The 14981-nt window shown below is 35.8% G+C and overlaps 1 protein-coding gene across 3 annotated transcripts in view; it reads right to left on the minus strand.

The window, feature by feature from the left end:
- Nucleotides 1-14981, minus strand: part of DMD (dystrophin) — a 2676723-nt gene that overhangs the window by 1527981 nt on the left and 1133761 nt on the right. For all 3 annotated transcript variants that reach the window (XM_058291720.2, XM_023592525.3, XM_058291721.2), the window contains one exon: nucleotides 5865-6040. In XM_058291720.2, coding sequence (XP_058147703.1) covers nucleotides 5865-6040 — 176 coding nt within the window. The remainder of the gene's footprint in view (nucleotides 1-5864; nucleotides 6041-14981) is intronic.

Raw genomic sequence — 14981 nt, forward strand, 5'->3', positions numbered from 1 at the left:
TGACTTATATGACAAAATCATTTTAAGAACATTAAATGAATGGCCACCCTTGGTCAGATCTGAAGGTGGTATTTAAGGTCTCTATTCATCATTAAAAATAACTTCAAAGTTTAAATTTGAGTTTATGGTCAAGGTCATTTGATTCTAATACTTTAAAGGTAGCATGGCATTGCATCTATAACACTGGAATAGAAAGTAGGAGATTCAGTGCTGGTTCTCTTGCTACTGAAAGCTAGTTATTTAACCTTTCTGTACCTCGATTAACCTAAAAACAGGGGTCAAGTCTAGTCTCCTTAGAAAAAAGAAGCAAAGCATCATAAATGTTTTATTTCCCTGGGCTTTGCGAAGGGTCAAAATGTCATTATTGAATCCAACATCCCAAATATTTTAGCATCAATTTATCATATAGAAATACAAAAATTAGCCTATGACATTAATAACATAATTAGGTTCTTCAATTAAGTTTAAATGATACAGTGTCTAACCTCAAGATTATAATGTGGAAAACAAAAGTTAAAATCAAAGTTAAAATATATCTTAAAAAAATATTTCAGGCATTAATCTCACAAAATTGCAGAGAGATCTTATCTAACACTTACCTAACTTCCTTTCAGGGATGGGACATCCATCAACATTATGCACAGCAGCCACAACAACAAAGAAAACAAACAAACAAAAAACCAACCTGAAAAAATTGAACCTAAAATACTAATGCAGATGTAGTTGTCTAGGCAGGCTTATCCTGCCGTTTAGTAAGCATGCAGGGCAAGGCCAGAGAAAGCAAACACACTCTCATTATCTTGGAGATGCTGGAAAGGGATTTCTAAATGGCACTTTACTTCCCTCGAGGTCAAAGTTATCAATTTATTAACACTTTACTTGGGATAATGATCTTTATTAAGATGGCATTTACTTTTTTAAAAAGTCAATTTGCCATTGGTTTCACCTGGTTGCTACAAAAAAGTAAATGAAAGCTTTTGCGAAAAGTCTCTTAAAATAACTGCTACATGATTAGGAACTAATCTCCTGTATAAATGCCAATTAACTAGATAATAGATCTAGTTTTAACCTCGCCTGAATTCCATATACTGAAAATTGCCTATATGCGAAATAATATCACCGTACTACAAGGATAATTTACTATTAGCAATAATTACCTTAGGACCCAAGATCATGAAACACTTTTGTATATCTTATCTTAAGTTGACAATTAATGCAGTAAATAGGACATATGTAGAAAGTGTAGTAATTATTAAGAAACCAACTACATATACCTTAGCTAATGAAGAAATTACAGTGTATTACAAAACTGAATTTTAAATACTTTGATGAAATTAGAATCATGTGTTTATTACAAAGGTGCTAGGTAGAATTCTTAAGTGGCATTGGAGTGTCAAATTGTAATTATCATTAGTTGGTCTGTATCATTCACTTTTCCAACAAATATTAATTGATCATCTATTGTATGATGGTACTATAATGGAATCGAAGTAAAATATATGGAAGTTGAACAACAGGACCCTTTTGTCATAATTGGTGATAGGAAAAAAAATTGTGGGTGACATTAAGGCATATAGCATAAAGACTGCTTTGCAATTTACTAGCCAAAGTGGAAAGATATGGGGGAAATTAGACATGGAATTGGTGGAGGATTAGGAAGAATATCGAATAACATAAGAAGGGGTTTGTTTTTCATTTTGGGGGCAATTGGAGTCATGGGATTCTCTGGTCTGGAAGGTCAGCATGAAAGAAACATTTTAGATAAATTCAATTGAGGCAGATTAATTGGAAAGGGGGCAATCCTTGCCACAGGGATGTGTATGACTTAGGTTATGGAGTTGGCTGTCAGAATGAGTAGAAGAATATTGAAATGATGGTACTTGGTTAACAATGTAATAATAATAAAGTAGGAAGAAGATAAGAAACAAAGATGGACAGAAATTGAGAAGTCAGGAAGTGAATTCTGATTTGAAAAAGAAAGTATGAGAAGGTAATATTTTTAAACATGTGTTAAGTGCTTGTTTGTTTATTTAGAGGTACCAGGAAATGAACCCAGGGCCTAATACATGTGAAGCAGGCACTGAATCACAGAGCTACACTTGCTCCACCATGTGTTATGTTTGAGATTATGTTTATTATGAGATTTTTTCACAAATATTATATGATCACTATCTCAACCACTACCACCGGCATCATCACCAACAATATACCTCTGCCCACACCACTTCCAACTCAGCTACCACAACCACCACTTCCACTACTCCTTCTACCACTATATATACTGTCACTGCTTCCACTATAATCAAATAACAAGAATAGTAATTATTGTATTTAATGAGAGTTTACAGCCATAAAGACACTGAATTAAATGCTTCTTATTTAATCTTCACCATTAGTATTTATCAAGTGAGGATACTGAATCTGAGGCACAGATATTCAGTAATTTGCCTGAGACCATAGCTAGTTATTTAAACCAGGTAGGTTTCAAATCTTAGTAATTCTGATTCCAAACCCCATGACTTTTCTAATGTTTGCTACTCCTTTAGGCATACAGGCAATGGGTTATAACTGAAAGTGCTACAGGTATAGTTATTAGAGGCAATAAATATTTGAATTCATAAAACAAAATTGAAGTAATGGCTAGATGCACAAATGGGAATACCTAGATTATAGCATTAGAGATATGAAACTTAAATTTGAGGGAGAAAGTCAGATATAGAGCTATCCATTTGCAGTCATTCACTTAGAGGTCAGACTTGAATGAATGGGAAGAGACAATTCAGATAAGGAAGTCGAAGAGCAAAGAAAAAAAAATTATGTTATACTTTCATAGGGGTTGTACAGAAGGAAGAAAACGAGTCAAGTGAAAAGAGGTAGGGTGAGAACTGGTAGCAAAGCCGGCTAGTAAGATAGGGAATCAGTAGATGGATCTGGAACTTGGCAGAGAGTCTATGTGGACATCAATAACCTTCAAGATGGCTGCTGGAAGACCCCCACCTCCGAGATTCTGCCATTCAGAACAAAGACTTCTTCTGGAAGCCAGGAGAAGCCCCAGATATTCCCCAAGGACTTTCTCATTGGGCCCTCATAAGGGATTGATGGGTGGGGTAATCAATCAAAACAGTAACAGCAGAAGCCCCTCCCCTTCCATTAGCAAAGGGTTAGAATAACTAACAGTTCAAAAAACAAGGCCAGAACGCTGGCATGGACTCTCCATTCTCTTGCCTCTGGATCCATTCCTGCCCTCTGCATGCTGCTGTCACCATTCTTCCTCTGCCATGTGGCCATGCAAGTAAAACTTGGGCATTTATAATCTATAATGGAAAATTGCAGCCTGTAAATCAGCCTGCTTTATCACTCTCAACCCCTTCCTCTCTACCTGGGACCCCTGATCTGTTATTTTCGTCCATTTCTTGTCCTTTCCTACCTGAATAAATTACTGACCTAACTCACCCAGCATACTCTTAAAATTCATTTCTGCAGCATAGACAAGAACCTAAATAAAACCTTGTAACAGTAGTTTGTCATAGAAGCTGAGAGGAGATAATTTTGCAAAGAACAGTATTCAATAGATTGTAAAGAATATAGTATTCAAAGTAAATTGTTAGCGATTTTCACACAGAACAAGAGAGGGATGCTAGTTGCCCCTTTGAGTCAGGTTTGCATGATGCCTCTTTAATCATTACACTGTTTTAAACCATATTCCATCCTGTAGACAACCCTTAATCACTGAATTTCATTATTCCTAAATGTCTGTGCTTTTGCTCTTTGAACAGTCTCAATTTTCCACACTCGAGTCTTATATTAAATGTCCATGTAATGGAATTACACTGTTCAAAAATCAGAACACTTTTGGGAGAGAAAAGTGGCAATATATATAAGATTCCTGGGACAACAGGTATAATTGGGGGGGGTGCTTCAGTCAAACTAAGACATAAGGTCACCCTAGTACTATATCTACTACGGAGACATTTTATTCTAGAGTTAAGCTTCTGCAACTAGACTGGGTTGAAATCCTGGTTCAGACACACTGTTGCTGTGTATATTAGTAATAATAGTAACACCTATCTTGTAGGGTTATTGGGGAAAATATATGAACTGTGCAGATAAAGTATTTAATTCAGTACTGAGCATACAATAAAACATTCATTGAGTGTTAGCCTGTATTTAAGTGATCTATTCTTTATGTTCATAATTGGATATCTCATTCCAGGCACTTACAAAAACTTCCAAGAACATATGATACAAACAGAAATCAAGAGACAAAGTCTTTCACCACTAGCCACTCTTTCCTCTAAAAAAAGAAAGAAGTCAGAATGCATTTTTCTAACCGAATAAGCCTTTGAAGACAGAGATTGACATGAATCAACTTGCTCTGCTAAATTCAGTATTAGGCAAGACCTGAAGATATTAGGAGGGTGAGGCAATGAATGTTAAAATTTCAACTATCATCTTGAGGAGAGTCTTTGAAAGATGTTGGCCCCCAAAACATGCTAATATTCAAAGTGTTTCAGAACTATTTGACTAGAGCAGTGGACAGCAAACTTTTTATGCAAAGGACCAGATCTAAATATTTTAGATTTGTGTGCCATACAATCTCCGTTGCCATTACTCAGCTCTGCTGTTTCATGAAAACAACCATAGATGATAGGTAAACAAATGGGAATGGCCATGTTCCAATAAAGCTTTATTTATAGACCCCACAATTTGAATTTAATTTTCATGGGTCATGAAATATTCTTCTTTTGATATTTTCAACCAGTTAAAAAGGTGAAAAACATTCTTAACTCATGAGCCATATAAAAACTGGCAGTGGACTAGAATTGGCCTACAGACATTTATTTTGGTGACCCCTGGAGGAGAGGATTCACTCAGACAAGTAGACATGAACAGAGAGAAAAGGCCCTGGTGATTTAATTTGGAACCATCAGTCAGCTGAAAGGCATGAATTAACAGAGAAGCACAGAAAGTCCCAAATACTGTTTTTGCATACCTATTCTAGATTATTTTCCTTTGCCTGGAACAGCTGACACCCTATTTTTAAGTATGCATTCTTCTTTACATACATTTATACTCTTTATACCCAATTCCAATGTTGTGTTCCATGTGTTCCTAAACATCTGCTGCTTAGAACCATAAGACGTATTCAACTTACTTAGAATTATAATTATTGGAATGAAAAGGAAATTTACCATCTTTAGGATTTTCATGCCAGCATTGAACTTATTAAATTTTAATCCCATTATTTTAATATACCCATTGATTTACATAATACACTAACTTAGCTACAATGTTTAGTTGAGAAGATCCACAAAAAGATCAGTTAAAAATTCTAACACCTTCAAGTTAAGATTTTATAAATATCAAAGAACAGGAAATCTGTTCTGTAATTACCCCTGATTTAGGATGCACAGATTGAGACATTATGTTCTCGTAAACTAGCAGAATGGATCTCATCTATTATAGGTGTACTTCTTCCTTGTGAAAATGTACTTTCCATTACTGGAAGAAAGGCATTTAATGTAAAACTAGGCACTGAACAAGCAAACCATTTAGAAGAAGAAAAGAAACTTTCAGGATTACAGTGTGTCCATGGCAGTTCATCCCCTGATGTTCCTTCTTTTAATCCACAAAACAGAATCCTTCATTTAAGCATTCAGTTTTTGATGGGATAGTGATTCCTTGAGCAAATTTTAAAACATACTTCATAATTTTTCTCATGAGATTAAATGACATTACAGGCACCTGAAACTCCTGGAAATATCATTGAAGCAAAAACATTACCATTAAAAGAGCCTTAAATGAGTTTCTTGTTGAACAATTAATTTTCACTGATGATAAAGCCATGAATAAGATCTTCTCACCTTTTCCTAATTTCAGAATCCACAATTATCTGCCTCTTCTTTTGGGGAGGTGGTGGTGGAAGTTCCTCTTGGGCATGCTTTACCAGGATTTGTTCCCTCGTGGTCACCATAGTGACCGTTTCCATTACAGTTGTCTGTGTTAGTGATGGCTGAGTAGTGGTGACAGCCTGTGAAATCTGGGAGAAGTATTGAAACAGAGGTCACAAATTGCTCAAAGCTTCAGTAAAGACTGCTTAGAGTGACGACAGAAATAATGAGAAACTGTTCCTGCTTGTTGGTAGACTGACCTTCAGATCAAAATAGCACCAGGTTGAACCTAAATCAAATTGTTTTATCTGACTTAAATTATGTTGACTGAAATAGCAAAGGAAGGGAATCTCAAAACAAGAAGTAAACTTAGCCTTTTCAAATTTTGGGGCAAACTGGAGGAAATATAAGGGGTAAAGGAGAAAATCGTGGGATGTCATTCTGATATTGAATTAGATATGCTGTTTACCATGTTTACTTCTATAAATATAAAGTTACTAAGGTATCCTTGCACCAGTCCCATTGTGTGGCACACTGTAAATGTTTGTTCAATTTTTTTTGGTTATCATATAAAATGATTATTTCACACTCTCTACATTTATAAGTAAAATTTATGTAAACTTTAAAAGAAATGACTTTTTTATGTTTAATTTTTTTCTTCTGTATTCTCTTTTAAATGTTACAGTAAAAAATATGAGGTCCCCATATACTCCCCACCCCCTACCCCCACTCCTCCCACATCAACAACCTCTTCCATCATCTTTTTAACCAAGTAAGTGCAGTGTCTTTTAAAATTACAAATAACAGGTTAACACAAAATGTCTACTAGTCCATAAATATCTTTTACCTGAATGTTATTCAAATTCGAAAAAGCATACTCCTCTTGTTTGATTTAAATTAAATTAGTAAATGTGTTAACATATTGGAATGTCTAGAGGTTCTTGTTGGTTTAGAATCGCACTCACTTTCTATTCAAACTTTATTTTTTAGGCATAGGTCATCACTCTTTGGAATAATATGGCCATGAGAGGCCATCACTTCAGTCCATGGGCATCACCAAACAGACTAGTGGTATAATGGTTAGACACCCTCCCTTCCTTCCTCAACCACCATTTGTATCACAGTGCTCCTGTTTATTAGGTCTATGAAATATCCCATGGGGAAGTTACTCATCACCCTCCTAGTAATCCAACTGATTTGGAAGAGTTATTTCCAAAGAAAGCAAAAAAGGCATTCATTAGCTTTCCTTTCAGATACTTGACTTCCACAGGGCCAAAAAACTGGCTGGTTAGTTTTACTGGCTTTCCTGAACTTGTCCAAAGATAAGGGAAGGTTTTGTGGTGTCCTCCTTGCCCCCCATACATGACCAAGGTATCCTTCAATGGGAGGAAATGAGGAGAGTCTCAGAATTTTCAAATTTCACCTTCCCATATAGGAATTAGTAAAGGAATAAAATCCTTTGGCATCATTTCTTATGCTTTGCCATACATACCTGAAAAGTACGATTCTTTCTGCAGACTATTTCCTCGCATATGCCAAGGCCTAAGGGACTTCAACTTTGGTAGTCTACATAGTTTTTTTTTTGTTTTTTGTTTTAAATGGACATTAAGAGGTACTGAGTTCTTACATATGCCAAGCACAGGTTTTGTTTTCTCTAAGATCACAATAGAGCCATTATTCAGAATCAATCACTGCGCCTCATATAACCCATCTACAGAGTTCCTTGACATATTATGCCCAAATGAAAGCAGAACAAAGGTAGTTTTTAAAAGTGCTTTAAAATATAGCCTCAAACCTAATTGCACCCAACACAAAATGACCTTTACATAATCAGATTAAGTTTACCTATAATAAAAAAGGAAGCATATTTTTCTAGTAGGATTCCAAGAGCACTTAATTTTTGCAGAATAATATTCTTTTTTAACCAGGAGTAAACTTTATTTCATACAAATGCTGCCTAGAAGAGACTATTGTTCAGAATAGGAAAATACCTAATTTTATCTGTGCAGGCACCAGAACGCAGAGATTCAAGGAAATATAACCATTTTTATAGCCATATCTGATCTTGGGGCATACTTGTGGTACTGTATATTAGGCTGTGAAATTGCTTCTATAATTTTAATAATATTTTCTCACTGGTAACTATTATGAAATTGGACAGATTGCCCATGGAGGCTAGAGTAAAGGGGAATGAAAATAGCATATACTATGAAATTGCATTAAAGAATATAGCAAACCTTAAAAATAGAAGAAAAACAATCATTTTAAAAATAAAACAATAGAATACATAGATCTGTAATTGTTCTATACTATAATCACTACTGCATTGTAATTGAAAGCACTGCTTCATTTCATTTTGGATGGTGAAATAAGAAAACAACTATGCACTGACCTTGTAAATACAGGGTATAATTTGTTATGTATTACAAATTAATAATTGCTTTCAAAATCGACTCCACATAATTAGAACAAAAAACAATTGGTCATGTACTCAATTTCCCCATGGCTTTTAGTTATTGACTGTAAACAGTTAATTATGTGTCAGAATCATTACAAATATAGACAGGCAAGGAATTATGGAGGTCAGTTAGCACAACTTCCTACTTACTATAGGATTTACTACTCCCTGAAGCAGACAACTCCTTCCTATTATGGCAGCAGATTTTCCCATTTGCAAAGATCTTCTTTATACCTAATAGAAACATTATTATGATTTCCTTCAGTTAAAATTTGTTTTGAACCCTGGGCCAACACAGTAAATGGAATATCGTTTCTACTTGCCGGTCTTAAAGAACTGAAGCTTGATAATCATGACCCTGTTAAATTTCATTTCCAAGCTTTATAATGCCAATTATTTGCTATAACTAGATTTCATCTGACCAGTGCTCCAAAACCAAGATATCCTGGCTTCGGACACTATATTTCAATTAAAGCAATTTAAAATTGCATAAGCTGTTAAGCAGTGGAATCACAATGTTTCAATTAAATTCCAACATTTCTTGAGTATGTATTTACTAAAGGGCATTGAGAAATGAGTAAAGTGGAATCTGCAATATTTTAAGGATCGTATAAGATAGTAGGAAAAGTGACAACCAAACAAATAATTGTGAAACATGGTGAGTGCCACATAAAAATATATTCATATGCAAAATAATTGCACTTGTTAAACACGCAGTAATCAATTTTCATTTAAACTGCTACAAAAACAGATGTCCCTCTGCCAGCACCTTAACATGTAAATTTATTTTGATGCTGAAGGCTGGATATAACAATTCACGGGGTCGTTTATAAAAGTAAAATATTGGAAATAACCTAATGTCAGTGGGTGATTGCTTAAATTACGGTAAAAGCATGAGATAAAGTATTGTACCTGTTTCAAATATGTTTATTGTCATGTTTACATGACAGTACTAAATGTTTTTGTTATAGGGCTGAGTAAAAATGCAAAATATATACATTATTGGTGGTTATGTTTTGGCAGAGAAACTGTGATATCCATTGTGTACTCACTATATACTTCTGTATTTTTCTATTTTCCGAATTTGTATAATAAAACCTTTCTGCATAGTGATGCTATTGCAAGCAAAGAAAAATTCCAAAAACACCTTTTCAAATTGTTGTTTTAAGCCTAACATTCCAATGTATAAAATCCTTTGAAACATGATTCAAAAGCAGTAGAGGTAGGACAACTGCAAATCCCATAAGAATGACTTAATAATATCTTCTCTACAATGTTGAATAGGGTGCCCTGGATGGTGCTTCAGGGGCAATCACCGGACATTGTAAATCCTCACAGGGCCCACTGGATGGAATGGGGGAGAGTGTGGGCCATGGTGTGGACCGTTGACCATGGGGTGCGGGGGTGCCCAGAGATGTACTTGCCAAATGCAATGGATCTGTCATGATGATGGGAGGGAGTGTTGCTGGGGGGAGGGAGAGATGGGGTGGGGGTGGTAGGGTTCAATGGGACCTCATATATATATATTTTTTAATGTAATATTATTACAAAGTCAATAAAAAAAATAAAAAAAAAATTAGAATTGAATATAGGTTGAGCTATATCCAAGTAACCTTGTGCCCACCTAATTAAACTCTAATCCTGTCATCCTCCATTTTGATTGAGTATATGATTACTTTTAAACATCCTAATGAAAATAAAGTACTTTGTTTTTTAAAATACTATTCCCTGGTTAATTAGCACAAATCAGTACAGAGTTTCTGTTTGAGATGAAAATGTTTGGATAATGGATGTTGATGATGGTAGCGCAATATTATGAATGTATACCACTGAATCGTATACTTGCAAATGTTTAAAATGGGAAATTTGAGCTATATATATATGACTACAATAAAAAGTTTTTCAAAAAATGGAAAAACATTAGTTCAGAATAATGTATGTAGGTTTACAGAACGGGCTCCTCTTATGGTAATTAAAAGTGGAGGTCTCTGAGCTAATTTCCACAATTCTCAAACAGCAGACCCATAGCTAACATTTTGTGATATTTGGGCTAGTTTGGTTATCTGAGATTTTGACTTCCTTTCTTCATATGTAAAATAGGAATGATAACAGGAATTCCACAGTTGTTGCAAGTAGGGCCAGCTTCATGGGTGTGTGATCCGTGCAGCTGCCCAGGGCCCATACTCAGAAGTGTCCTGTGCTTGGTCTAATGCTCTTCTGCCAGGTCCTTGAACTTCTTAAAAACTGTTGAACAAGAGGGACTTCATTTTCATTTTTTACTGGGCCCCACAAATTATGAAGCTGGTCTGGGTTGCAAGAATTAAATGATGCAATGTCTAAACATGAAAACTGCTCTGTATTGATCATTACTATTGATAACCACTCTCTCTTCTAAATGTTCAGAGAAAAGGTCAGGAATTTTTCTATGATAAACGTTTTTACTCTTTAGGTTATCAATCTCATTTTATAAACTTTACGTTCCCCCACTGTGAGAAAAATAGGAAGAGTATTTTCCTAGTCTCCTGATAGACTTAGGGTATCTTCCTGCAATAAGATGATGTAATTTAAGTAGGCCTAGGAAAACCAAACTAATATCAAGCAAGGAGATTCTTTCATATCATCTTCTCTTCTATTTGTTTAAAAATGCACATGGTGAAAAGGAAATATATGTGTATTTAAACAAACATAAATAATATAAAAGACTGTACAATGAAAAGAAAGAAAAAAATGAAAGTTCCCAGGGGCAATTAGTTTTATTTCTACTTGATCTTACATTTTAAATTCACTTTGTTGTTGTTATTATTTTTCTTTTATTTTTTTAGCCAATATTCTTAATTGCAGCTTTTAATTTTCCATTTAGTTATTTAAATACCCTTGCCTTTGTAAGTTGTCTGTGATAACGGGGTTAGAAAATTCTATTTCTTGCCTTTGAGATCTTCTGTTATTTGAACATTTAAAGAAACTTACTAAAAGAGCTTTATGAAGAGTTAACTAATTTATTTTATTTTCCATTTTTATTATCACTAAAATACTAATATTTGCAATAATTCCTACCAATTACAGAGTACTTTGCATGTTCCAGGCATTTTGCTAAGTATTTTTCATTCATTATCTTATTTAAAATACTCAGCATAGTAGCTGCTCTATTGTAAAAGCTTAATAAGTGGTAGTGGTTAGGTTATTATTTCACAATGGCCCTAAGAGGTAAGTATTTTTTTTTTAATTTTTTAATTTTTTATTGACTTTGTAATAATATTACATTAAAAATATATATGTGAGGTCCCATTCAACCCCACCCCCCCACCCCCCCTCTCCCCCCCCCCCAACAACACTCGTTCCCATCATCATGACACATCCATTGGATTTGGTAAGTACATCTTTGGGCACCTCTGCACCTCATATACATTGGTTCACATCATGGCCCATACTCTCCTCTATTCCATCAAGTGGGCCCTGTGAGGATTTACAATGTCCGGTGATTACCTCTGAAGCACCATCCAGGGCAGCTCCATGTCCCGAAGACGCCTCCACCTCTCATCTCTTCCTGCCTTTCCCCATACCCTTTGTCCATTATGTCCACTTTTCCCAATCCAATGCCACCTCTTCTATGTGGACATTGGATTGGTTGTGTCCATTGCACCTCTATGTCAAGAGGAGGCTCAGATTACACCTGGATGCTGGATGCAATCCTCCCATTTTCAGTTGTAATCACTCTAGGCTCCATGGTGTGGTGGTTGTCCTTCTTCAACTCCATCTTAGCTGAGTGTGGTAAGTCCAATAAATCAGATTGTAGGTGCTGGAGTCTGTTGAGGCTCAGGATCTGGCTATCACATTGTCAGTCCAGAGATTCAAATCCCCTAAATATATCTTAAACCCCAACATTAACTGCACCTCCAGCACATTAGCATGAAAGTCTTATGAAGGGAGATCCCATATGAGTCCAGATTCATCACACATAAACACCATTTCCAAAGAGGGGCCATCTGCCCTGGTAGTTAACCCCATCGGCCATGACCATAACTCCCATGGGTCTCTTTAGCCCTCAAAGGAACCAATATCTGGGGGTTGTATCTGCTTTATCTGTCTCTCTGACTCTGCTCAGTTGTGCATGAGGGCAAACCTTCTGCCAGCCTCCAGACTCTTTTTTAGAAACTCGTAGTCATATAAACTCATTTCTCCTTTCCATTTCCCCCTTACTTTAGGTCAAACAGCATTTTAAAGTCATGGTATTTTATGTAGACATGGATATTCTGCTGATCCGCATTGAAAGAGGTAAGTATTAATAGTCCCATTTTATAGATGAAAGGTAAAATGCTCAGGCTAATACAACTTGTAAATAGCCAAACAGAGATATTATTCCAAGTCTGATTGTTCCTTCAGCCATGTAGCTATGCTCACTTGTTCCTACATTTGTTCAGATTTCTGAATGGCAATTTTCCTTTAAGTGGTGTATAATTGTGCATTTATGTGTTTGTATGCACACACATACCTACACATTTTCAGAAGATTAAAAATACACAACAATCTATGACAATCTTTATATAGAAAGATAATCTGTAATTAAATCCAGACAAAATCAATCAGGTTATTAACTGTGGATCACAGTTTGTACATAAATAAACTTAGATGGAGCACTGATTTTTTTTAAACAGGAATTGAGGTATTGCACTTCTACAGTTTAAAACCTATTGAACGATCACAGTTAACAATTTAGCTTACAACTGGTAGCCAGGCTTAAAACTATCTCCACAGGCAAGGTAGAACAAGGTGCAAAAATCTGCTGGTGTATTTACATCTCTGAGCAATGGAAAGGAATAACATGCTGAACTTTGGGAGAAACCTGGGGTGAAAGACCCCGTGCTCACAAAGGAAGCTGTGTTATTAATCACAAGGTTGCAAAATGCTTTACCTCATGAAAGCATGCAGAGGGATTACCATAACTAAGTGTAGCGTAAAATGAGGACTAATGAGAATGAATAACTTGATAACTAAATTTTAATTAACTTATTGAAATATATCACCAACACACAACATACATAAGCAGTAAGTGTATAGTAATAGTTGTGAACTTACAAAACAAACATATAAAACATCATGCAGGACTCTCATAACTCACCCTGCCACCAACACCTTACATTGTTGTTAAACCTTTTTAACTAATGATCAAAGAGCATTTTTAAAATATTACTACTAAACAAAGTATTTTCCCCTAACCTTCCCTATTACTATCTTTATATCATTTATATATGAACATACATAAGCAATTAAGTGTATAGTAAAAGTTGTGAACTTACAAAGCAAAAATGCATAACATCATACAGGGGTCCCATACATCAAGCCTCCAACAAAACCTTGCATTGCTGTGAGTCTTTTGTTACAAATTATGAAAGAATATTGTCAAAATCTTACTACTAATTATAGTCCTGCCCCTTTTCCCTTCTCTCTTTCTTCTGGGACACCCGTGACATGTATGTTTGCATGTCTCTTGTCATTCTCTGAGACCTCATACAATTTTTTCCATTCTTTTCTTCATTTCTTCTTTTGTATGTTCACTTTCAGAGGCCATTTCTTCAAGCTCACCAATCTTTTCTTCTGCCTCCTCAAAACTGCTATTATATGATTCCAATATTTTAAAAATTTCATTTATTACACCTTTCATTCCCATAAGATCTGCTATTTTTTTTTTTTTTTTTTTTTTTTTTTTTATAATTTAATTTTTTTTTATTGACTTTGTAATAATGTTACATTAAAAATATATATGTGAGGTAAGATCTGCTATTTTTTAATGTATGCTTTCAAATTCTTCTTTGTGCTCATCCAGTGCCTTCTTAATATCCTTACTCTTTTTAGCCATCTCATTGAATTTATTAAGATTTGTTTGAATATCTATGATTAGTTGTCTCAACTCCTTTATGTCATCTAGAGGCTCATCTTGTTCCTTTAACTGGGCCATATCTTCCTGTTTCTTGGTGTGGTTTGCAATTTTTTGTTGGTGTCTTGGGATAAGGCTTACTAGAGTATTCTGGGTGCAGTTTTTCTCTGTAGTTAAAGGCTTGCTGCCCTTTCTCCCTTGCTGGTTATGCAATAGGAACCAAGCATGTAGATGGTGCTGTAAGCTGTGGAGGCTCAAGCTGCCCTCATTGCCCCAGGGATTGATGAAGCTTCTCCCAACGTTCTCCTTTGCCAGAGGCAGGGACAGAGTCACAGTTGTGTTAAATAATCCAAGTTGGGCAGGTCTAGACTGTAGTTGCCCAGAGAGACTGATGAAGCTTCACGCCCCTTTCTCTCCTGCCTGGGTCATGGATGGAGCTGCAGGTGTGGGCAGCTATCTATGCACTGGAGGTCCTATATGACCGCAGTTGCCCTGGTAGACTTCCAATTATTCAGTTTGTGCCAGTGAAAGGTACCCACAGTTATCTGGATAGACTTGTGCTAAGCTAGCCAGCCTCTTCCCTGCCAGAGGTGGGGCTGAAGCCTAGTCTAGGGCTGCAGGCCCATCTGGGTGAAAGAAACCACTTCCTACCATCACTGTGATTTTAGGTCCTGGCTTCCCCTCACACTGGGGGTCGAGTCAAAATAGCGGTCACTGGCCTCTTTCTGACTTGGATAGTTTGACACCCTAGCTGTTCCTA

Source organism: Dasypus novemcinctus, chromosome X (genome assembly GCF_030445035.2).
Source record: "Dasypus novemcinctus isolate mDasNov1 chromosome X, mDasNov1.1.hap2, whole genome shotgun sequence".
In the NCBI taxonomy this organism is placed as follows: Eukaryota; Metazoa; Chordata; class Mammalia; order Cingulata; family Dasypodidae; genus Dasypus; species Dasypus novemcinctus.